Consider the following 22,103-nt stretch of genomic DNA (forward strand, 5'->3'; position numbering starts at 1 on the left):
TTTATGAACAACAGACTCTATGCGTTAGGTAATGACCATACTAAGATAGGTCGAGAGTCTGGAGCGCTGTTTGTATTCCCCATCTCCAGCGCGTCAACAACCCCTCCACCAGCTTTGCCACAAGCCTTCAATGCCACGATAGTCGATAATGCCTGCGATAATGGAGCGCTTTTCATGTTCAATGCGGGTACAGAAATAGTCGCCCTTTGTTCAGTAAGCAGTGTAGTGCATGGTATTTTCTTCATTTACATTCTAAAAAGCTATCGGAGAGACTTTATTGAAACTAACTTGTTGTATTTTATGGCGTCTTTCTTTTTCTCTCTCTCTCTCTCTCTCTCTTTTTTTTTTTTTTTTTTTTTTTTTTTCTTTCCCTTATGGTCTTCAGCCAGGACCTACTACTCTGATCTTCAGCTTTAATGGACAGGAATTTATTCAACACCCCCCTGTAGTAACAGATTACGATTTTAGATACTCTGGTACTTTGACCGCATTCCCTGGTAATCCTACACCTTTCCTGTTCATCTCAGACATAGGAGGAACCTATAGTATCCCCTTGAAAGGGACCTATAGCAGCGTCATGCTTCCAGGTAAAGTCGTCTCGATCCTTGAAGACTATGGCTTCAAGGACGACCCAAGTGGAACTAATGTTCCAACAGTTACAGCCTCGAACCTGCCTGCAGCCGCTAACAATAGTCCCGGACCCAACACAGGAACGGAGGAAGAGCACATGAAAGCCAATCAAGCACTCATTATTGTCATGGTGATCGGAGCAGCCGTGACGGTGGCCCTGATTTTGTTCACTCTGCGACAGCGTCGGCATAAAGTCTGGAGAAGGGTCACCGATAAAGACATGGCAGCAGCAAAAGCAGCTCTAGGGGAAAAAAGAAGAAAAGAAGCCAGTGGTAAGGCACAACATTACAAGATCGATGTCGGTACAAAGCCTTTAAATCCTGAAGTCAAAGCAAACTATGGCAACCATCCACTTTCTACTACTGCCGCTACCACCAACCATGATCATATACGTCGTCCGTCAGTGAGTCCAGGCTGGGCATGGAGGCCAGTAGAATTGACGCCAATGGACAATCCCATGTCCAGTAGGACTCACCTTACCTCGCCATCCCCATCCTCATCTACTGCAGATAATGGGTCAACACCGCCTATTCCTAGACATAGTAAACCAAATCCATTATTGATCTAAAATATACGCTAATTTTTAATATCCCTGACAAGAAGATGGTTGGATATCTTGAGGGGCAAAAGAGGACTATTTTGCACTTGAGAAGGGTAGTCTTTCTGCTGTAGCAGCCATTGTCATTCAATGTAAAAAAAAAATAAAAAAATAAAAAAAAAATAAAAAAAAAGACTGAAGCGCTCCAGATTGTACTGTACGAGAGACCTAATGTCCGCGTTGACAAAGTCTGCTCGACTATTCTGAAATAAGGCTAAACAGGCCGAACTCTGGAAAAGAATCCAGTCATATCCATTTATAAAAGTCTTTCATTTGCTGCCCTCTCTGAATTCTAAGAAAGTGCATATATACAGTTTTATCATGCGCTTAGTAGTCTGTCCTCTTGAACAATACGCAATTCGGTCTCTTATAAAAAAAGAAAAGTCTACTCACAATGCACTGCTATGGGTACAATGGGGATCTTCTTACTCGCTCATTGGTGGTGGGTAGAGTGTCCTTTTTTTTTTTTATTAGAGAGCGAATCACAAGTCTATCCACTAGATGGATATTTCACCGAAGGCCATAGTCCCGAGATGGAACAATGAAATGGATCCACAATTTTGAATAGGATAACTCTCGTAATTATGAATGAATGGGCACTTGAGTGAATCAACAATCTCTCTTGGAGTGAACAGTTCAGTTTTTGTATCATCATTTTCATTATTTCATATGGATATCAAAATCTCAGAGATATTTTTAGCAAAAAGTATTTAAAGTAGTAGATCATTTTACTATTTATTGTATCAGACAATGTTCAAGCAGGCTCCTAGCTCAGTCTGTGTCTTTCGGTCAAAATATAATTGACTTGTACTCTTTGGTACCCCTTGCTTTAAAATCCTCTAGATCTTCAAATCGTTTCCTTTTCCGTTGATTGACGATCGTTCGAGTAATAGATCCTTCAACCCCTGGAATAGGCCTGATATGATACTCAGGTGCTAAATTTACAAACAATCGAGAAGACATCTTACCAGAGATTTGAGCAAAGCCAGAAAAAGTCTTGAGATGGTCGATAGTCTTCTGGGGATTGATGTCCACAGGGAATGCGACAGACTCTCTATCGAGAATGCAAAAGAGTGAAATTTCCTCTGAGATTTGGTGTAATTGAGTGCTGAATAGAATTGATTTGAGAGTAATAAAGAGTGTGATTGATCGAGAAGTCGATGTTACTGTAAAGAAGACAGGATGGAAAGGAAGTGAAGGAAAGAAAGATGGAAAAAAAAAAAAAAAAAAAAAAAAAGTGTGGCAAAAGAAGGACAATCAAATTTATGTATACACATGTATGGGGCTTAAAGTGAAGTCATATTTTGTGTCATGTGCACCAGGTTTTTATTTTGAACCCCTGGCAAACAGCCCGTAGGCGACATACAAAAAGGCTTCATCAACCAGGATGGGGATTTACACTTTTGTTAATGAAGTCAATATAGGTAGCTACCGAGGTTTTTTGGGCAGTACATCCTGAGGAAAAAGAGCAAGAAAAAGGATTGAATATAGTGCTTCTCTCCATGTTGACCAAACTTTCTTTCAGATGTGTGTAGTTGAAATAATGGTTATGGAATAAATAAAGGGCCAAACCACGTGGCAAAAATGGAGATGGGAACATTTAAAGAGTATGACATGCATACATGCATGCATCTGTGCATCCGAAAACTCGGCTAAAAGATCTACATGTACATATCTTTCTATACTACACATTGATGAATAGTTTATATTCGAGGGTTCACTCCAACAGCTGAACTGATTATAATTACATTATTTTCCGCCTCATGAAGCAGAGAGTCGGGTATAAAAGACCTTCCAGGAGACAATTAATCGATCATATGGTTTGATTTTGATTTTGATTTTGATTTTGATTTTGATTTTTTTTTCTCTTGTATGACTCTCCACTCATCCTTTAATATGCAGTAATAAAAAATAGAAGATATAAAAAAGAAAAAAGAAAAAAGATACATATAAAGAATAAAAAGAGGTCTAATTAAGGACTAGGGAAACACTTTGACATGTCCGAAATGCAAAAATGGGAAAGAGTTGTCCTGACAATGGAGTATGGAGTATGGAGAATGGAGTATGGAGTATGAAGAATGGAGTCAATGAGGATGGATGCTGTGTTTCGTTTGGATACCGGTACTTTTTTTTTTTTTTTTTTTTTTTTTTAAAAAGTACTCCAGGACCAATCATGTGGAACCGAAGGCATAGGCATTACACTTGTATCTACAATAACTCGATCAAAGGAAGAAAAACAAGATCAATTAACATCGCAAGATTACAACACTGCATTATTACAAATGTTTGAAAATTACAATTAACGCCCGATAAATAAAGGATTGTTTTTTTTTTTTTTTTTTTTTTACCTTGAACTGGCCGAGTCTTGATCGCAATATTTTCCGAGGCTGATTTAGGGAGACGCACAATGTCTAGATTCGTTTGATGAAAAATGTCTTTTTAGTAAAGCAAAAGCATTTTTTAAAAAAGGCTTTTTTTTAAGCTTTTTTTTTTTTTTTTTTTTTTCTTTTTTTTTCTTAAAAAAAAAAAAACTCACCATCTCGACCCATGGTTTCGCCTAGAGTAGCATCTGTGTTTGGACCCTTCTTCCCATTGGTGTTGTTTCCTCCTGTTGCCGTCGTAGCATTATTAGTTGTAGTAGTAGTGGTGGTGGTAGTAGTGGTGGAAGTTGCTCCGTTTTTAGGATACTCCCCTATATTATCAAAAGTTAAACCAAAGATGCCTCGGGCTGTGTTGGCAAAACCACCAGATGAGGGAGAAGAAGGGATGAGGCCTTGCCATTGCTCATAAGCTTCGAAACAGCCTATGCAAGCTCTACTCATGACGCCCATCGCTGGATTGAAATCCAATGCATAATCCAGTGGAACTGACTTTGAGCAATGAGCACTGCAAAAGATATCGCCACACCTAATGGAATAAAATGGAGAGAGAGAGAGAGAGATCTAGGGTTAATAAATAGGTTGATGAACAGATGAACAAAAACCAAAGTAAGAAAGAATTAAAAAAAACCTTGGACATACTTGCGACAATGGTGTCTTCGGTCAAAGAAGCCAAACTCCAGGTGACATCCAGGCCAAGTGCAGACCTGAGTACTGCTATCGGGCTAAATATTATTGATTAGACATGATTGGGCGGATTATTAATAAAAAGTTGTTCCTGTTACGAGACAGAAATGGATCAAAGAATAAGACAAATCCAAATCTTTTTTTTTTTTTTTTTTTTTTTAGCGCTCAATTTTTAATAAAAATAACGTTTTCTTATTTGAGCAAAAAAAGAATTAAAAAAGTTGTTGGGTATCTATCCTCTTTCTTTGGAAGAAAAAAAAAAAAAAAAAAAAAAAAAAAGATAATGATGTTGCCATGTACATGAAAAAAAAAACCACTTGCAGCAATATCAATTTAACAACAAAGTTAAAAAGTAAACAATTAAAACAATTAATTACAACAAAGAAAAGAAAGGAAAAGAAAAAAAAAAAAAAAAGTCTAAAGAGGGGGCAATCAGGGGCATACCTTCCAATGAGCTCGACTTGGTCCTGAAGTCGTACCGTAGAAACTATTACTACGTTCCGATCGATAAGAGCTGGTCAAGGGTCCTGAAAAGTTCTTTTGTGGAGACGAATTCTCTGTCGCACCCTTGTTGTGGACTGTGCCATTCGTTCCTTTGACTCCATTCACAGAATGACTTTGTGCATCAACCCTCGGAGATTGTGATGGCGATTGCTGCTTCTGTTGTTGTTGAAGCATACGCTGTTGATGTTCTTTTTGTTGCTGTTCCAAAACTGCTTGTCGATACTGTGGTGGCAATTGGGAGTGTTTATTCGCAATATCCTGCATAGTCGGAGGTGCACCCAAAACAGTCTGTTGCTGTTGTTGTTGCTCTAAAAGTGCTTGTCGATATTCTGGTGGCAACTGTGAATGTTGCTGTTTCTGTTGTTGTTGTTGTTGTTGTTGTTGTTGTTGTGGTTGTTGGGCCGAAGGAGCCATTGTAGCGGGCTTATCAACTTGTGCTCTTGTCAGATGCGTGGGCCTCTGTTTCTTTGTAAGAGAATATACGTCCATTGAGAGATTAGAAAATTAGGAAATTAGGAAATTAGAAATTAGGAAACTAAAGAGAAAGAGAAAAAAGAAAAAGAAAGAGAAAAAGAAAGGAAAAGAGAAGAGAGAATAACAAATATTAAAAAAAATGACATAAAAAATAAAAAATAAAAATAAAAATAAAAATAAAAATAAAAAATAAAAAATAAAAAATAAAAATAAAAATAAAAATAAAATAAAATAAAATAAAATAAAATATAAAAGAAAAGGAAAGAGTTCCGCCAATCTGTTCCAAAAGGAAAGACAAGGTTTTCTGGTGTTGTGGAGAGAAGAGAGGGTGGGGAGAAAGAGAAAGCAAGAGAGAGATTAATGAAGATGGACCAAGAGCCAAGTCACACCATTGCCTTGACAAAATGAAAGAAAACCGCCTCTTTGTTTGGGGGGACAATGGACACAAATGAAGAAAAAGAAAAAAAAAAAAGAAAAGAAAAGGGGGATGGTGAAGATTGACATCCCCACGCCCATTTCTTCATTTTCAGCCGTTTCTCCCCTCCCCATTCCTCTCTCAACTCTTTCTTTCCTTCCCTTTCCTTCCCTTTCCTTTCCTTTCTCTATTGCTTGATTACCTTTGCCGCCTTTTTTTTTTTTTTTTTTTTTTTTTTTTTGCAACGTATCTTTTGGACTCCAAATAAAACAAAGGTGAGGGGCAAAGACAGTTGATGACTTTTTTCAAAAAGGGTCCTTGCGCTCCCTCCATCCCTTTGTAACTTTGGGACAAATCTAGGGGCTTTGCAGCAACAGGAGCAATCCTTACTCGGACAAATCTTTTTTTTGCGCATTATTATCAGAAATATAGATGTTGAACATTTGCATTCTTTTCGATACTGTGTCTATGGACTAGAGCTCATCTCGGTCGTGTTACGGAATCATAATTTAGAGTAAGAGCAGAGCTGGAAAAAGGGCGCTTTTTTTTTTTTTTTTTTTTTTTTTCATTCAATTGGCCTGTGCGGAACAAATCCGGAGATTAATTCACATAAGCTGTCACAGTCAGTAAAGAAAAGGAAAGGAAAGGAAAGGAAAGGAAAGGAAAGGAAAGGAAAGGAAAGGAAAGGAAAGGAAAGGAAAGGAAAGGAAAGGAAAGGGATGAAGCAGTAAGTTTATGTTGTATTATACAAAATATCTAATCTGATTGCTTCCCATCTAGTCGCGGATCTCCAACAATTCGACATCAAAAATCAGGTTCGAAAGACCTGGAATCACAGGAGGCATGCCACGTGCACCATATGCATGGTCATAAGTTATATGAAGAATCGCTCGTTCGCCAACAGACATCAGTGGCACCCCTACGATTGCACATAGACAAAAAAAAAAAAAAAAAAAAAAAAAACGTCTTTAGGACTCCATTGTAAGTGTATCACTGAAATTAAATAAATAAATAAACAATAAAAAGATATATATATATATATATATAAAAAAATAAAATAAAAAAAAAAACAGCATGCCTTTGTCCCATCCCTTGATGACACGACCAACGCCAATCTGAGTTACAAAGGGCTCGCCTCGATCTCTAGAAGAATCGAACTTTCGACCATTTTCCAGCTGTATTATACAATATTATGTATCAAATTAGATCATGAGCCGTAACAATCCCGTAATCGATTCTCTCCAGAGATAATATTCAAACATCCTTGAACGTATACATAATCCATTTTAGCCATTTTAGCTCCTTACAGTCCCAGTATCTAATTACATTCCAGTCAAGATTATTGTTAGTCATTTGGTTGGATGCGATCTTTACACTATGAAAAAAAAAAAGAAAAAAAAAAAACTATCTTCTGGATACTTACAGTGTATGACAACGGTCTGGCCTGCTTTTGGGAAATTGATCCCATCGCCAGGAGTGATTGTCTTTTTTGTAACACCCATGTCTGTTGTTCCTTTCAATGCTTGTTTGTGAAATGAGCAAAAGGAAAGAATGTGGGTGTATAAATTTGTTTTTGAACATTTGTCTAATTGCAAACAGTCACTTTTCCTTTTTCGGATCAACCATATTCTCATTCCTATATTTTTTTATTATTTTAAAAGAGTGCAGTTCTTCCTTCTCATTCCACACACACACACACACACACACTAATTTAAATTACCTCTGCATCCCATACTCTCTCCAGTAATTCTTTTTCACTTTTAAAATCGGATTAACCAAAGGAGAATATCTCCATTCTAATCGTTCAGTGTTCCCCATCGAGTTTTATTCTTTTCTTGTTTTTTTTTTTTTATAACTACGGGAGATTATTCCGACAGACTTCATGACCTGCACGGTCCTGTTGTGATCGCGCAACTGCACCATTTCAATTAGCTTTTTAATAAAAGGAAACAACAAGACAACCCGCACAGCAAAGCTGCAAATAACGACTTCAACAGTCGAACTTAAAAAAAAAAAGGTCATACATTAAATCGACGACATTCAACTGGATTCACCATGGCATTTCGATTTCAATGGCCTTATTTCTCAGATGAGTTTATCCAAGAAGCAAAGACCATGCTCACCAATGCACTTAACAAAGGCAACAAGCCTGCAGTCATTGTTGACCATATTACTGTAAAGGAATTAGATATGGGCACGCTGGTAAAAGAAATTTGATCATTTGAAAAATAATAATAAATGAATATTTATTTGTGTATTGTGTACTAATTGCACCATTATGCATGATATGCATGGACATTGTCCATTCATACCAGCCCCCTGAATTAGAAATGTTGGAAATGGGCGAATTATCAATGGAGCGCTTCCGTGGTATCTTCAAGCTTACTTACAACGGTGATGCACACATTGTACTCCAAACAAAAGTTCAGGTACACCTTTTTGGGTCATGTCTCACTCTTTAATTCATCATCAAACTCAATTGAAATACAAAGATGATTTAGCTCCGCTTTTATATCTTGATTCTGATCCAACTATCAATATCAATATCAACATCAACATCAATATCAATATCATCCCTCTCCACTAACAGGCTAATCCCATGAATGTCAAGAAGACCGACAACCCTTCATATACCCGGCGTGGGATTTTAGCAGCAGATCAACCATTAGTCGTCCCTATGCTTCTCAGGATCAGTGATTTCAAATTACGCGGCATTATCGTTTTGGTAGTAGATCAGATTAAAGGAATCACCCTCGTCTTCAAAAATGACCCATTGGAATCTGTCCTAGTTAGCTCCACCTTTGATAGCATCACACCCATCCAGCGTTTCTTACAATCCGAAATTGAAAAACAGCTTCGAAATCTGTTCCAGGAGGATCTTCCAACGGCTATCCACAACCTTTCACAGCAATTTACAAAAAGGCCCGAAGAAATTTCAAGGCAACATTCACAGGACGAGATCTATGGACGAGCCGGCATTTACGATGGTGGGCTAGGAACACCCATGGTCTCCCGGAATCCTTCCAGACGTGCCTCGATGCAATCCAGCCGGAAGAAGGTCCCTGGAAAGACCAGTTCAGAACCAGATCTGAGCATGGGTACACACTATGATCAGGAAGGTTTAAAAATTGCCCCAAAGTCTACCAGATCTACAGTACGCTCAGAATCCCCTGACTCTGATCCTAGACGCGACCCACATACAGACTATCATCCCGATGCACAACGTGATCTATTACAGGAATCGCTTAGTCACCCTGCGAACAACCCAAATTTGGGCCGATCATCTTCATCTTCATCAAGGAGGACAAGCAGAAGGCCATCTTCATCATCTCATACCACAGACCATCATGAACATACAGGAGCGTCTACATTCTCAACCATGGAAAGGCTATCCCTACGTGACAATCCTATACAGCCATCCCTTGGAATCGCCGAGTCAACCCATCTCGCTAATCAGTTTGCGAATCTCATTCACAGCAATCAGACAATTTCACCTTATGCTCAGAATCTAGAACACTTCGCATTCCGTTCTGTACCGCCCAAGAGACCGACGTCTTTGCAATACCTTGGAAGTTACCGTGCAGAATCTCCTGGGAGCAAAAGTGGACCCAACAGTTTGAACGGATCCGAGGTCTCCAAAGATGGTTTAGGGGCCATCAAGAATTCTGGACAGCCGAATGGATATCGTCAGTACAGGAGTGATACTGGATATGGACAGAACTCTCCAAAGATATCTCATCGTCGTCTCCAGGGTCGAGTTGGCATTCGACGTTATGCAATGCAAATGGGAGCAGGCGGAGGCCCACGGGAATTGAGTGACCATGATTCGGATGAGTATAATGATGTGAACGAGGCTCTCTCAGAAAATGAGTACGTCTATGTTGAAAAGTTGCCACGACCGTCTCTTGACTCTGAGCATGGGGAGAGGCATAGGGATCGTGATCATCAAGGACAAACCGCATCTTCAAGGAATAATAAACCCTCGGCCCCATATTCTCTCACCTCAACAACAACGCATACAGCAGGAAAATCATCTGACGCTCGTCGTCCTTCAATCAATCATCGACAACCGTCAAGTCCACAAAGATCCTACCATTCATCAGCGTCTGGCGCTTTGAACACAATGCCAGGAGGGTTTTCAGATGGAGTGGATCCCCAAACTTGGTCAAAATCATCATCTACAGACAGTAACGCTCGGACAGAGACACATCCAACGTCATTGAAACCATCAGTACTATCATCTAGAGAAGGTCTTCATCGTGGGATTGCAGCAATGCAGCTTGGCGGCGGCAACAGGCATGTGTTATCGTCCTCACCCTCGTCGCCTCCAATGTCCTCGTTTTCATCTCTTGCAGCGCCTTTTTCCTCATCACAGAGCAATGAAGTAGGCAGTACGACTGCAAGGTCTTTTAGCAATACTCAACAACGCCATAATACACAATTATCACCACGATTACCACCTCCTGAGGCATTGAAGCGGGACAAGCGCAACTCTTCCATTCTCAGTTCTAGACGTGTTAGCTCCGTGGGTATTGGCCTTGGAGTATTAAGTAAAGAGGGAGAGAAAAAGGGTGTTACATCCAGGGTTATATCGTCGCAGCAGCACCAGCATCAGCACCATCATCGTGATCAACAGCAAGAACAAGGTCAGGATCAAGATCGATTGACTCGTCCTTCACTCTATAAGAATAAACCTTTCATGGCATACTCGGATGGATGGTTAGATCCAGATAGTTCTTGAAAAAAAAAAAATAATAATAATAATAATAATAAATAAGTAGATAGAAATAAAAAAATTCTAAAGAGACATTATACCATCCCCTCTATCTTGACCATCTTAATCATTTGGGCGAAGTTGGCAAAGAAAAAAAAAAAAAAAAAAAAAAAAAAAAAAAAAAAAGCTCGCTTGAATATATGAGAAATAGTTCCAGGATTTAAGTTATTTTTTGTTTACTTTTTTGTGTATATTTCTTTTTTTTTTTTTTTTTTATGGCAGTCACTGAAGTCTTGTTGCTTTGATACAGAAAAGAGGCATGCATTTTTTTTTTTTTTTTTTTTTTTTTTTTCCCTATTCATTTACCAATTCAATACACTCTCATCCTCATTCATTTCTCTTCTCTCTTTCTTCATTCTTGCTGGCTCAGCTCAGTATAGTTCTGTACCAAAAACTTGAGGCTCCTTAATTTGCAACTACTTTTAAGACAAGAGAGGGATACACAGAAACCATCTTATACATATATATTTTATAAATTACAGACAGAGTAAAAAAAAAAAAAAAAAAAAAAAAAAGCTATGGCTCCAGGAAGACGAGGTGGTAGTAATAGTGGAGGCAACAGAGGCACAGGAAGGAGACCACAAAGCAACAATCATAGTAGGAAAGCCCGTGGTGCATCTAAAGCCAACAACAACAATGGTGGTAAAGGAAGTGGAAAACGAGCACCCACTGTCAAATCTCTCACCAATGTCTTCTCTCTTGAAGATGATGAAGAGTCCAAGGACGCTAGACGCCGTAAGCAACGTCTAGATAAAGTCGAAAACTATGAATACAATGTCGATGAGATCGAAGATGAGGATGATGAAGAGATCGACTCGGATGAAGCCTTTGATGAAGAGGATGAGAAGAAATATGAGAACTTCAAATTCTATGGATCCAAGGACAGAGAAAAGAAGAAGAATAAGAAGATGCTGCAGACTCAGGTAAGGCAAATATGAGGAAGGAAGACCATGAGAGTTATCTTTATTTACTTTAGTTCCTGGACCTGAATAATTGTGAGTGTTTCTTGACAATAATGGGATATTGATTTTTTATTTTTATTTTTTTTAGGCTAAGCATAAGCCAATCGATTCTGATGAAGATATGGATCAGGAGGATAGCGAAGAAGAAGAGGAAGAAGAAGAAGAAGAAGAAGAAGAAGAAGAGGGAGCAGAATATATGGATATCTCCGAAATGCTGAATCAACCAGAGGAAGAGGAGGTTGCTTTGCCTAAGAAGACCAAGGTCGCTGGGTTTAATGACTATGAAAGTGAAGAGGACGATTTTAAATTTGGTGCTTCTGAAGATGAAGATGATGAGGATATGGAGGAGGATGAAGAAGAGGAGGAGGAGGAGGGCGACAACGACGACGACGACGACGAGAATAAAACGTCAAGCCTTACGAGCTTCATTGACTCTCTGGAGACAAAGCCCTCAAAGCGAAAGCAGGAAGACAGTCAGGAATCGTCCTCCAGGAAGAAGCTTCGAAAGCCTCTGCGTGAGAGAACTGAGGCCTATGACGAGTCAGAGTATAACCTTCAGGCACATCGCTCCGCTTCTGCTCACTCTGCTACAGGTACTACAAACAAGAAGCTGGATATGTTGGATCTCATCAGCACTGTTCAGAATGAGGCTGGGTTTAGCTCCTTAAAAAAGAACGTCCAGACATTGGAGAATGGTCCCAAGAAGGGCAAGACTGTAGAGACCCTGGCAGCCCCTCTGCCCAAGGTTGTCCAGGATCGATTGAATCGTCAAGCAGCTTATGATGAGGCAAAGAAGGAGGTCACCAAGTGGTTACCCATTGTCCAACAGAACCGCCAGGCAGAACATCTTGCCTTCCCTATGAATGCACCCCCAATAGACACGCCTTCTAGCGCAACACTTGCCAGCAAGTTCGACGCATCAACACCGATGGAAAAGGAGATCCAGACTGTTCTGGTTGAGGGCGGTATGCAAGAAAAGAAGCTGATGGAGTTTGAGGAATTGTCATTGAATAAAATGACCACAGAGGAGGTTGAAAGGCGGCGGGCTGAACTCCGCAAGATGCGCGACCTTATGTTCCGAGAGGAGCTCCGCGCGAAGCGTATCTCAAAGATCAAGAGCAAGTTGTACCATAAGATCAAGAAAAAGGAGCGTGAACGTAATGCGTTGACGACCGAGGAGATGGCGGAGCTTGATCCTGAACAGGCACGCGAAGAACGTTTACTTGCAGAACAGAAGAGAGCTCAGGAACGTATGACTCTCAAGCATAAGAATACAGGCAAGTGGGCCAAAGACCAACTCAAGCACGGCAACTTCGATCCTGAGTCGCGACAGGCGATTACAGAGCAAATCGAGCGCGGTGAACGTCTTCGGCGCAAGATTCAGGATGTTGATTCGGATGAGGAGATGTCTGGTGGAGAAAGCGAGTACAGTGACTTTGATGACAATGATATTGAAGGTGTCAAGGCTCGTGCATTCGATGAGTTGGCTCAAGTGGAGGAACAGCTCGCCAACGATCAAGATGCTGCTCTTGAGGCAAAGGTTGGCAAGGGCGTGTTCGCTATGAAGTTTATGCAAGACGCGGCCAAGCGGAGCAAGCTGGAGGCTCAGGCTGCTGCGGAAGAATTCCGCAGAGAGATGATGGAAGAAGATGCATTGCGAGAACGGTTGGATAAGGAGGACGAAGAGGAATGGCAATCAGCCACCAAAGGCAAGGGTAAGAAGGCCAAGGCATCTAAGGAGGCAGAGCCAGGTACTGTTATTGGTGTTGGAGGAAGAATGATCTTTGGAAGCTCTACTACCGCTTCAGCCGATACAGATTCAACGACACCAGCTGTCCAGGGCAAAGCCGTCAAGATGAACAGTGGTGGGCAAATCAACAAGGTTGCGTTATCAGGTGGACATTCTACTAAAGTGGCTGGACCTGTGAATGTCAGCATTGCAGGAACAAGCACGAGGAAGAATGCTGCACAAGACAATGACGACTCAGATGACGGAGCCGTCAACCCATGGCTTCAAGCAGACAAGCATGGTCAGGGCAAGATTGTACGCAAGAATGAAAAGGGAACGAATAAGGACAGCTCCAAGGCAGATAAACTTCAAGCTAGGTTAAAGAAGCAGAAGGCAGCGGAGGCAAACTCCGATGATGAGGTGCAGATTGATACCAGCTCGTATTTAACTCTGAGCAAAGATAATCAGCGGGAGCGTGGACTTGACAACGATGTTGGAGAGAAAGAGTCAAGGAACGAACAAGCAGAGAGTGCATCATCAACGGTATCAAACAAGAAATCAAAAAAGGCCAGCAACAGCAAAAAGACCTCCTCAGAGGTAGAAGCCCAGAATGATAATGACGATGTCAATGACTCGGATGGCTCTGAGCCGGAGCCAGTGATGGTTCATGCCAAGGCTGCAGCATCCCTATCACAGCGTGACTTGGTCGCTCGTGCCTTCGCCAATGATAATGTTGTTTCAGAATTTGAGAAGGAGAAAATGGAGACAATGGAAGCTGAGCGACCCAAGGATATAGACATGACTCTTCCTGGATGGGTAAGTTTTTATTTTTATTTCTCATTTTATTATAATGCACATGCTACTTCTGATATGTTTAATATGTATGTTAACATTTGTGTTACCCATTATTACTGTTATTACTATTTATCAGGGTTCATGGGGTGGAAAGGGTATGAGGAAGAAGAAGGATGTCGTAGTCAAGAAGGCACAGCCTGGCGATGGTGTCGAGCTGAGCAAGCGCAAGGATGCTAAGCTTGCACATGTAATTATCAACGAGAGACGTGATAAGAAGGCTGCAAACTACGCTGTGACCTCGATCCCACATCCATTCAAGTCCTGGGCCCAATATGAAGCCAGTCTACGAGCCCCCGTAGGCAAGGAATGGAACACCAACACAACATTCCAGAAGATGACCCTGCCTAGAATTACAACAAAGTTGGGCAAGATTATCGATCCTTTAACTGCACCTTTCAAGTAAAAAAAAAAAAAAAAAAAAAAAAAAAAAGGCAACGAAGAAGAGAGAAAAAGCGGGCACTAAATTAATCGCCATTTTTTTTTTGTAGTAGTAGTAGTAGTAGTACTTAGATAACTGCATCCGTTCTTTTACTCTCCACACCACATCACATCTTTGCATTTAAACATTTTATTTTGTCATTCCTATTAAAGACCATATGCTACAAGTATAGATCATCAATTGAAGAGCACTTGAAATCGCAGATGTTGGTAAGGTAAAAGAGGTTCTTTTTTTTTTTTTTTTTTTTTTTTCGGGATCTACAAGTACAATTAAGCAGAAGGATAATCTTTTCTCCTTTTGGTAAAATTCTCACAACCTATCAACGGTTTGATGACCCACAGGGAGGCGTAGCAGAACTTAGGCATATGCTTTAGGACATCATGGACAAATCATTATGCTGTGTTGATTCGACTCGTTGATCTTTTATCAAGGCGCAACTTCTTGATCCTTAGATTGTTAGATAGTTGGATGTCTCTGTCAATCTTCCTTCTCTTATTAGCAATCAGCTATCATACAAAAATATACAAGTCAGAGTCAACGAAGTCTGAGGAGTAAGGATATACCTGTGCATTTGAGAAATGGAAGCAATTGGAATTGTGGCAGTACATGTACATCAAGAGAAAAAATTATACGGCAAAATAAATTTAAAAAATAGTTGACGCGAAGATAGCATCATCCTCTCTCTTTCTTTTTCTCATTTTTTACAACAATAACAACTTGAAAAAACCACCATGCCTTTAAATTTGGATATCGAGGATAGAGCTATCATCGTTGGAATGCACCTTGCGGGAATGAAGGATGCGGAGATCGCGCTGAAACGTAATGTAGCAAGATCAACGGTCTACACTATTATCCAAAGATATTACAAAAGAGGTACCACCGCTCGCGCCCCCGCCCCAGGACGACCAAGAGCACTGAGTGAAAGAGATATCAGGAGCATAGTGCGCTGCACAAAGAGAGAAAGGAGAGCCGCTCTTAAGGACATCAGCAATCAATTGCCGAAGAAAGTGTGCACAAGGACCGTTTCAGAGACATTGCATTCACTGGGTATCTTCAGCCGGATCGCGGTTCCAAAACCATACTTAAATGAAGATTATATGAAGAGGCGACTGGCTTTTGCCAAAAAGTACGAGAGTTGGTCCAATGAAGATTGGAGTGGGGTAGTTTGGACTGATGAATCGTCATTTGAAGTTGGCGAGAATTTCCGTAAGATAAGAGTTTGGCGTACGGCGGAGGAAAAGTACGACCACGATTGCCTTATACCCACTTTCAAGAGTGGTAGAACATCCTTGATGGTCTGGAGGGGGCAGTGTTTTGTGGAAGATGTATATAAAGTTGAACTAATCAGGTTTATGGCTGAAGTAGAGGGCGGCATTCTCATGGAGGATAATGCTCTAGTCCATACTTGCAAGATAGCAAAAGAATGGCGTGAAAATAACAACATCTCTAGGATTCCAGACTGGCCAGCATGTTCTCCGGACATGAACCCCATCGAGCGTGTATGGTCATTTCTCGCTAATGCACTCGATAAGCGCCCCAAAGGACCAAGAGATCTCCCCAGCCTCGCAGTAGCTCTTACTGAGAAGTGGAATAATTTGCCACAAGAGAAACTGGCAAGCCTTGTTGATTCCATGCCCAACAGGCTGAAAGAAGTGAGGAAGGCTAAAGGTGGGCACACTCATTATTAAACCCACATAGCACTTTTACCTTTCATACAGTATATCTCCAAACCCTCTATAGAGAAACAAAATCGACCTCTTTAACGAATTCTAAAGTTTCATGTTGATTGATAAAGTCTTTGTGTATGTTGTCTATGATCTGTTTGTCAAGGGTGCTCAAAAAATTAGAATTTGCCGTAAAATTTCTTCATGAATGTTGTTACACAATTTAATAATTTAATACTTTATTTTTCAAACATTTTATACAGACGCGCTTATTCAACTGGCTTTTATCTCCCATCAATCAGTCTTGGTTTTCAATCCTCTTGTTAGTAATCATAGCAATCACGTTCGAACAAAGATTTATTAAAAACAAGTCGAAAGTCGATGCACAGGGGGGAGAATTGTTCTTCAAGGGATTGAGGATACAACCGTGCATTTGACAAAGTGGAGCAATTAGCAATGTGGCAGTGCATTCCACAAATTGAAAAACGTTATTTTAACAGACGAAGAAAGTTGTTCATGGTTTGCATGTGAGCATTCTTCATTCTCCATCATGACTTTTTTTTTTTTTTTTTTTCAATTCCTTGACTCGACAAAACCCCAACTACACTCCTCTTCAGATAGTCATATTCCATGGGCATTCTCAACCCAGTCTGCACTGCAACAGATGGTATCCGAGTGTTCGCACTTGCATATGCTTCCAGCTATAGCGACGTATCTTCTAGTTATAATATCTTGATCAAGTCGAACGACTATCCGCATGAAAACGTCCAGGACATGACCTGGTCTTTAGTCAGTGCTGTTCCCCGTGATCAATACTATTACCTCAGTGAAGATAATATCAATGGTCGTGGATATGGTTGTGCAGTCGATAATAAAGGGGTCTTTACGGCTCTAGCACGAATATCACAGCAATCCAAGTCTGCTCCACGCGACGCAGTTGTTAGAGGGATCCAATATACACCTGGTAATGCAGGAGCAGAAGGCACATGGAAGAACATCGATACCTCCCAGCCGTATGTTTGGCTCGAATCTACCAGTGCTCATCTGTACAACTTGATGGATCCAGTAACAAAGCAAATAACCTTGATGCACGCCTCTGTCTCGACTCAAGGAAACGATACTGGAATCATGATGGCCTCGTTCAATCCTGCCACCAACACCATGGAACAAAATGCAGTCCCTTGGAAGTTGGTAAAGCGATCCAGCTCTTTATTGGGTATGTTAGTTTTTTTCATTGTTACCATACTCCACTCGCTAACGCATGACTCTATGCTTCTCGAATCATCATTAGCCCTATGTCACTAGGTCTCTTACATTCGGAGGGAACAACGCCCTTCTCGCCTTAGGACAGAACTTAACATCAGTTTGGAATCTTGAATCTTTCTTCGTAACAAAAGTCCTGCTTACACCTGGATCTGTGACAATGCCGAACCCTCCAACACTCAGGCATATTGTGGCATATGATTTAGTGGACGAGTGCCTTGCGAATTACTCCGACGTCAACATGTGGCCATTAAAGGATGGCGCTGTGCTATCTTGCAGAGTAAGAAAAAAAAAAATACAAATAAAAAAAAACCAAAAAAAAAAAAAAAAAAAGGCATTACGGGATCTCTCCAGAGGTTAACAACTATCAATATACCACTATTCACTTCAATCCCCCTCCGCCTTTAGTCTAAAGCTCCTGGAGCTGTCATGACTGAGGTATTTACAACGGACGGGGCTAACAAAGTTACCCAACTCACGATTTCTGGGTTTGCAGGCTTATTTGACAATGTACGTACGATCCTGCTTGTCCAGGGATCAGCCAGTCCGTTCTTGTTCATGTACAACAGTTCTGGTATCTATGGTATTGCTCTAGAAGTGAGTACAGAATCCAAATGGGCCAGCTCATCGACCAGAATCAACATTCCGGATCAGTATGGCCTTGACATAGGTGGATCTTCACCTTCCGATGGTCCCTCGGCTGGGAAACCTCGACCAAGCAATGATATTTCAGATAAACATGAAAGCACCAGTAATGGAGGTATGATTGGAGGAGTGTGTGCAGGCATTGTAGTGGTTGCTGCAGTTGTAGTATTCCTATTTATGCGTAAGCGGCGACAACAGAACAAGGGCGCCAAGAGCGCGTCCAAAGGCTTGGCAGGTTCAGAAGGTAGTAATACAGGCTTGGAAGGCAACAACTTGCTCCCACTACAGCCACCTATCGAGCGGGCCATGAAGTCGGATGTCACAGACTCATGTGGACCACATGCAGTACCTCCAGTACCTGTTCACGATCCTCATGGAAGTCAAGTAGTCTCACCTTTGGATAGTGACGCCTTGGGTCTACCACCAGCTCATCCATCCTCGGATCCTACTATACCAGTACCATTATATTGGGAGCCGAAGCCTTTTATTCCTCCTAGGCCAAGCAATATCAGCAGCAACAGCGATAATAATAATCGCACCAATAACAATAACGGCGATCAAAGCACAAATGCGAGCACTGCTTTACCTTCAACATCGACTCTCTCAAATGTACCACGATTCTGGGAACCCAAACCATTTATTCCGCCGACCCGAAACAACAACAATAGTAATAATGACTTTAATAATAGCAATAACAATATTGTAAACAATCATAACAGTAATTCACCATTAATACCAACGGTGTCGGCCTTGGCGCAAGGGCCCTCAACAGAGAGCCTTCAGTCGTCGGAAGTCTATGCCGAGCGGCGAAATTCACCGTTACATAGAGCTCCTGCTATTCCTCACCACTCAAGACCGAACGGGCTTTAGTCGTGAAAAAACCAAGGCTTCTTATTCTTTTCTTTCCTTTAAACAATAAAATATAAAATATAAATGCTTTTTTATATCTCTGCCAGTGCGTATCCGCTCATAAACATATCTATTTTTACATGGACTCTGTTAATGGATAAACACCTATTGAAGCTTCAAACATTTTTAAAGAGACTATACATATTGATTCGGCTGTGCAGAGTGGTTGATTTCTGGGTGCCTCATAAACTTGTAATTTAAACTATTTAAAGTTTACACATTGTTTTGGATGGAGTGAGCATGCACATTCAAAATATGTCCACCGACACGCATTACACTTTGTCAAATGCACTTTTTCTTCCGGTCATAAAAACAAAAGCAACAAGGTCCGAAAGCGAGAGTCGAAAGGACTGAGCACGGCGCGATGTAAGAGCCCCTTCTTCTACTCTTTCCCCCTTTGTTTTCTGTTGACAACTCTCGGATCTAAAGGCGGCGCGAATTAGTCTGCTCTTAAAATCTTAACTCTAATTGCATGCGTGCACTGCCCCATATACACATGCCTCTCTTTTTTCTTGTTCTCGTTCACTTTCCTTCTGTCCTCTCTTTTCGTCTTTCTCATTCCCCCAACTACCTCTGTCCACATCAACATGGGTCTTCTCCGTCCAAAATGTCTGACAACGGACAACACTCGACTATACGCTTTCGCTAGGGAGATGGATCTCGCAACTGAACAATATCACTATCTGCTACTGAAGTCCAATGATAACCCCTCATTCGACCTAAAAGACCTGACTTGGTCCATTATCAGTGTTGTTCCTACCACAGGATTGCCACTTTTTGTCTCCTATCCTTATTTTGGTGACTTCGACTGTGTGGTTGATGACCAAGGTGTGTTTTCGATCATCGGAAAGAATGATTACGATGAAAACTTCGAAGATTATCCATTCAATGTGAATGCGATGCAATACGTACCCTCGTTGACTCCAGGAACCAATGGCACCTGGAGAAACATCACCACACCTACACAAGAAGCCGATTATCTTTGGAATCGCGCCTATAAAGGCACATTATTCAATTACAAGGATGCACAGGGCAAGAACAATCTGATGCACACCTATATCTCCTCCAACGAGTCAGATGTCTATGTTGCTGCCCTGGATACTACAAGTATGACACTAAAGCAAGGAATAGGTGCTTGGAATATAGTGCGTGTTCATATTTTTCCCGAAGCTGCGTTGGTTTTTGGACAGACACAGGATAAACAGCTAATCTAACTTCACTCTATTGCTGACTTTTTTATTTTTTATTTTTTATTTTTATTTTTTTTTCCCTAAAAAATTGACTTGGACTTAGACGAACGGAAAGTATTCACATAGTAGCTACGCATCATTTGCAAACAACAATATCTATATATACGGCGAGGATTTCGATAAGAGAGCAAAGCAGTTGTTTGCGTTCCCAATCACCAGTGCCTCTCCCAATGCTCCTGGTGTTCTGCCCCGGGGCTTCAACGCGACAGAAGTGGACAATGCTTGTGGAATTTACACGTCATCGTTCGTAATGCAAGCTCTTAAGGACGACCTAGTTATCTTTTGTCGGGTAAAAATTGGGTCACTCGTGGTATTACACTCTTTAATTAGAATTTTTCCTCGATCGTCTAAATTTTTTTATTTTTTTATTTTTTTTTTTTCCATGGAGTAGAGAGGATATCGCATTCACATCTTCAACGGCAGCGGCTTCACAGCACTACCAGTTATCAACAGTGATTTAGAGTTCGAATATATGAATGCTATGGTCCCTTTCCCAGGCGCTACACCATACCTCTTCATGTATAACAGGGGAGGGTCTTATAGTATTCCGCTCAATGGATCCTTTGTTAGTTCTGTGCTCAAGGGAAATAATATCACAATTGTAGAAAATTATGGGGTTAAACCTTTGACCCAGCCAAATGAGACCCCTATTCCTACAGTAGGGGCCTCCAACTTACCTGCCAATGCAGTTACTACGCAAATACCCAACACAGGCACTGAGCAGGAACACTCGAACGCCAACAAAGGAATGATTGCTGGTATTGTTATCTGTATTCTCGCTGCCATGGCATTTTTATTGTTCAGATTCAGACAACATAAGCGCAATGCATGGAGGAAGAGGAGCAAAAGCGCAGCAAATGCTGCTGCTGCATCTACCGTTGCTGCAAATGGCGCTGGCGTCGAAGGCTATACTTCCGTTAGCCAAGGGGACTATTCACCATATCCAGCTCAACACCATAATGAGAAGGCGCTACCAGAGGTGAAGGCAAAAGTGGCAGATGATATCTGGGAGTACAAGACTGTAGACCCAGTTAGCCCATCGATTGCTGGCAGTACAGTCCACTCAAGCCCCTACTTTACCTCTCCACCCGTCCCTAACCATAGCAAGCCCGGCCTAAGTCCTGGCCAATACTAAATATATAAAAAAGACGCTGCCAGATACGATACCCTTCCTTATACTAGTTTTCATCATTAAACCAATCCATTTGCAATATTTTTTGTTCACTTGTTCACATAATAATAGTAGGAGGACAGAGAAGAAAAAGCGCTAGCACGGTGTTCCCTCACTAAGCCGTCGAAAATCGACGATTTGTTGAAACCGAACCTTTATTGATTTCAAGTGCAGTCATTCCTTCTCTCTTCCTTCACTACCTTCTATCCTTCATTCATCCATATACTCAAGCAGATAACCAAGCAATGTCTAACAAACAGCCTTCACAATCGAAGTTTACATGCCCAGCTAAGAGACAGATCGTCTTTGGTAAGTTGCTGCCTCTGGAGAAGCGAATCCGTTACCCCTACTATAGTCGAGCAGCCAAGCGCGAATTCAGTCGAAATATGGAGACTGTAGAAGACGTTTTGATAGAGTGGTATGCTACTGAGACCTTGGCCTCAATGTCACTGATAGATGCCTGCAAGGGGTAGCAGCGATGATTTAGACTGGAATGAGGCCTTTCTCTCTTCCAGATCAAGTACCAAAACCATGTTATTTTTCGAAATGATGGCTCCATCGCTTTAAAAATAGATATGGCCTTAAACCTTTCACTAGCTATGGCAAAAGTGGGTGGAGCCCGAGGCTGTAAAGGACTGCATCCAGGCTATTAAAGCCAACCTTACCGACTTCAAGCTTGAAAATACCTACAATTGTGGTAAGACAGACCTTTTCCTTACAGATATGCCTAACAAGAAGCATGAGGCTGGACCTATT

At 41.1% G+C, this 22,103-nt stretch overlaps 8 protein-coding genes across 8 annotated transcripts; 5 read left to right on the forward strand and 3 right to left on the reverse strand.

Moving 5' to 3' along the window:
- The first annotated feature begins 629 nt into the window (after positions 1–629).
- BCR41DRAFT_352125 (hypothetical protein) lies at positions 630–1,259 on the forward strand. The gene has a single exon (XM_022023900.1). It carries the CDS (start codon positions 728–730, stop codon positions 1,196–1,198), a length of 471 nt encoding a protein of 156 aa, XP_021882064.1. The 5' UTR covers positions 630–727; the 3' UTR covers positions 1,199–1,259.
- Positions 1,260–1,952: 693 nt separating this feature from the next.
- BCR41DRAFT_352126 (hypothetical protein) lies at positions 1,953–2,422 on the reverse strand. Its single transcript, XM_022023901.1, has one exon. The coding sequence runs from the start codon at positions 2,189–2,191 to the stop codon at positions 2,018–2,020; it is 174 nt and encodes a 57-aa protein (XP_021882065.1). The 5' UTR covers positions 2,192–2,422; the 3' UTR covers positions 1,953–2,017.
- A 955-nt stretch (positions 2,423–3,377) lies between these two features.
- BCR41DRAFT_385943 (hypothetical protein) lies at positions 3,378–5,415 on the reverse strand (the record flags this gene model as incomplete). Its single annotated transcript, XM_022027736.1, has 5 exons — positions 4,738–5,415; positions 4,249–4,331; positions 3,765–4,135; positions 3,577–3,639; positions 3,378–3,436 (listed from the first exon to the last, which is right to left on the reverse strand). Exons 1-5 carry the CDS (start codon positions 5,284–5,286, stop codon positions 3,378–3,380), a joined length of 1,125 nt encoding a protein of 374 aa, XP_021882066.1. The 5' UTR covers positions 5,287–5,415.
- An 846-nt stretch (positions 5,416–6,261) lies between these two features.
- BCR41DRAFT_421524 (peptidyl-prolyl cis-trans isomerase) lies at positions 6,262–7,226 on the reverse strand. Its single transcript, XM_022030038.1, has 4 exons — positions 7,110–7,226; positions 6,994–7,004; positions 6,765–6,861; positions 6,262–6,605 (listed from the first exon to the last, which is right to left on the reverse strand). Exons 1-4 carry the CDS (start codon positions 7,186–7,188, stop codon positions 6,463–6,465), a joined length of 330 nt encoding a protein of 109 aa, XP_021882067.1. The 5' UTR covers positions 7,189–7,226; the 3' UTR covers positions 6,262–6,462.
- A 515-nt stretch (positions 7,227–7,741) lies between these two features.
- On the forward strand, positions 7,742–8,606 carry BCR41DRAFT_288781 (hypothetical protein; the record flags this gene model as incomplete). Its single annotated transcript, XM_022020315.1, has 3 exons — positions 7,742–7,888; positions 8,002–8,115; positions 8,277–8,606. Coding segments are annotated over 3 exons (591 nt in total), but the record flags the coding sequence as incomplete, so codon positions are not given.
- A 2,343-nt stretch (positions 8,607–10,949) lies between these two features.
- Positions 10,950–14,409, forward strand: BCR41DRAFT_335553 (Utp14 protein-domain-containing protein; the record flags this gene model as incomplete). Its single annotated transcript, XM_022021991.1, has 3 exons — positions 10,950–11,383; positions 11,511–13,967; positions 14,083–14,409. The coding sequence occupies exons 1-3, from the start codon at positions 10,979–10,981 to the stop codon at positions 14,407–14,409; spliced, it is 3,189 nt and encodes a 1,062-aa protein (XP_021882069.1). The 5' UTR covers positions 10,950–10,978.
- Positions 14,410–16,676: 2,267 nt separating this feature from the next.
- BCR41DRAFT_385946 (hypothetical protein) lies at positions 16,677–18,914 on the forward strand. Its single transcript, XM_022027737.1, has 3 exons — positions 16,677–17,300; positions 17,401–17,652; positions 17,781–18,914. Exons 1-3 carry the CDS (start codon positions 16,740–16,742, stop codon positions 18,885–18,887), a joined length of 1,920 nt encoding a protein of 639 aa, XP_021882070.1. The 5' UTR covers positions 16,677–16,739; the 3' UTR covers positions 18,888–18,914.
- Positions 18,915–19,490: 576 nt separating this feature from the next.
- On the forward strand, positions 19,491–21,311 carry BCR41DRAFT_385947 (hypothetical protein; the record flags this gene model as incomplete). The annotated part of the gene is made up of 3 exons (XM_022027738.1): positions 19,491–20,071; positions 20,220–20,465; positions 20,568–21,311. The coding sequence occupies exons 1-3, from the start codon at positions 19,514–19,516 to the stop codon at positions 21,309–21,311; spliced, it is 1,548 nt and encodes a 515-aa protein (XP_021882071.1). The 5' UTR covers positions 19,491–19,513.
- Positions 21,312–22,103: the final 792 nt, after the last annotated feature.

The sequence above is a fragment of the Lobosporangium transversale genome (genome assembly GCF_002105155.1).
Source record: "Lobosporangium transversale strain NRRL 3116 chromosome Unknown BCR41scaffold_15, whole genome shotgun sequence".
In the NCBI taxonomy this organism is placed as follows: domain Eukaryota; kingdom Fungi; phylum Mortierellomycota; class Mortierellomycetes; order Mortierellales; family Mortierellaceae; genus Lobosporangium; species Lobosporangium transversale.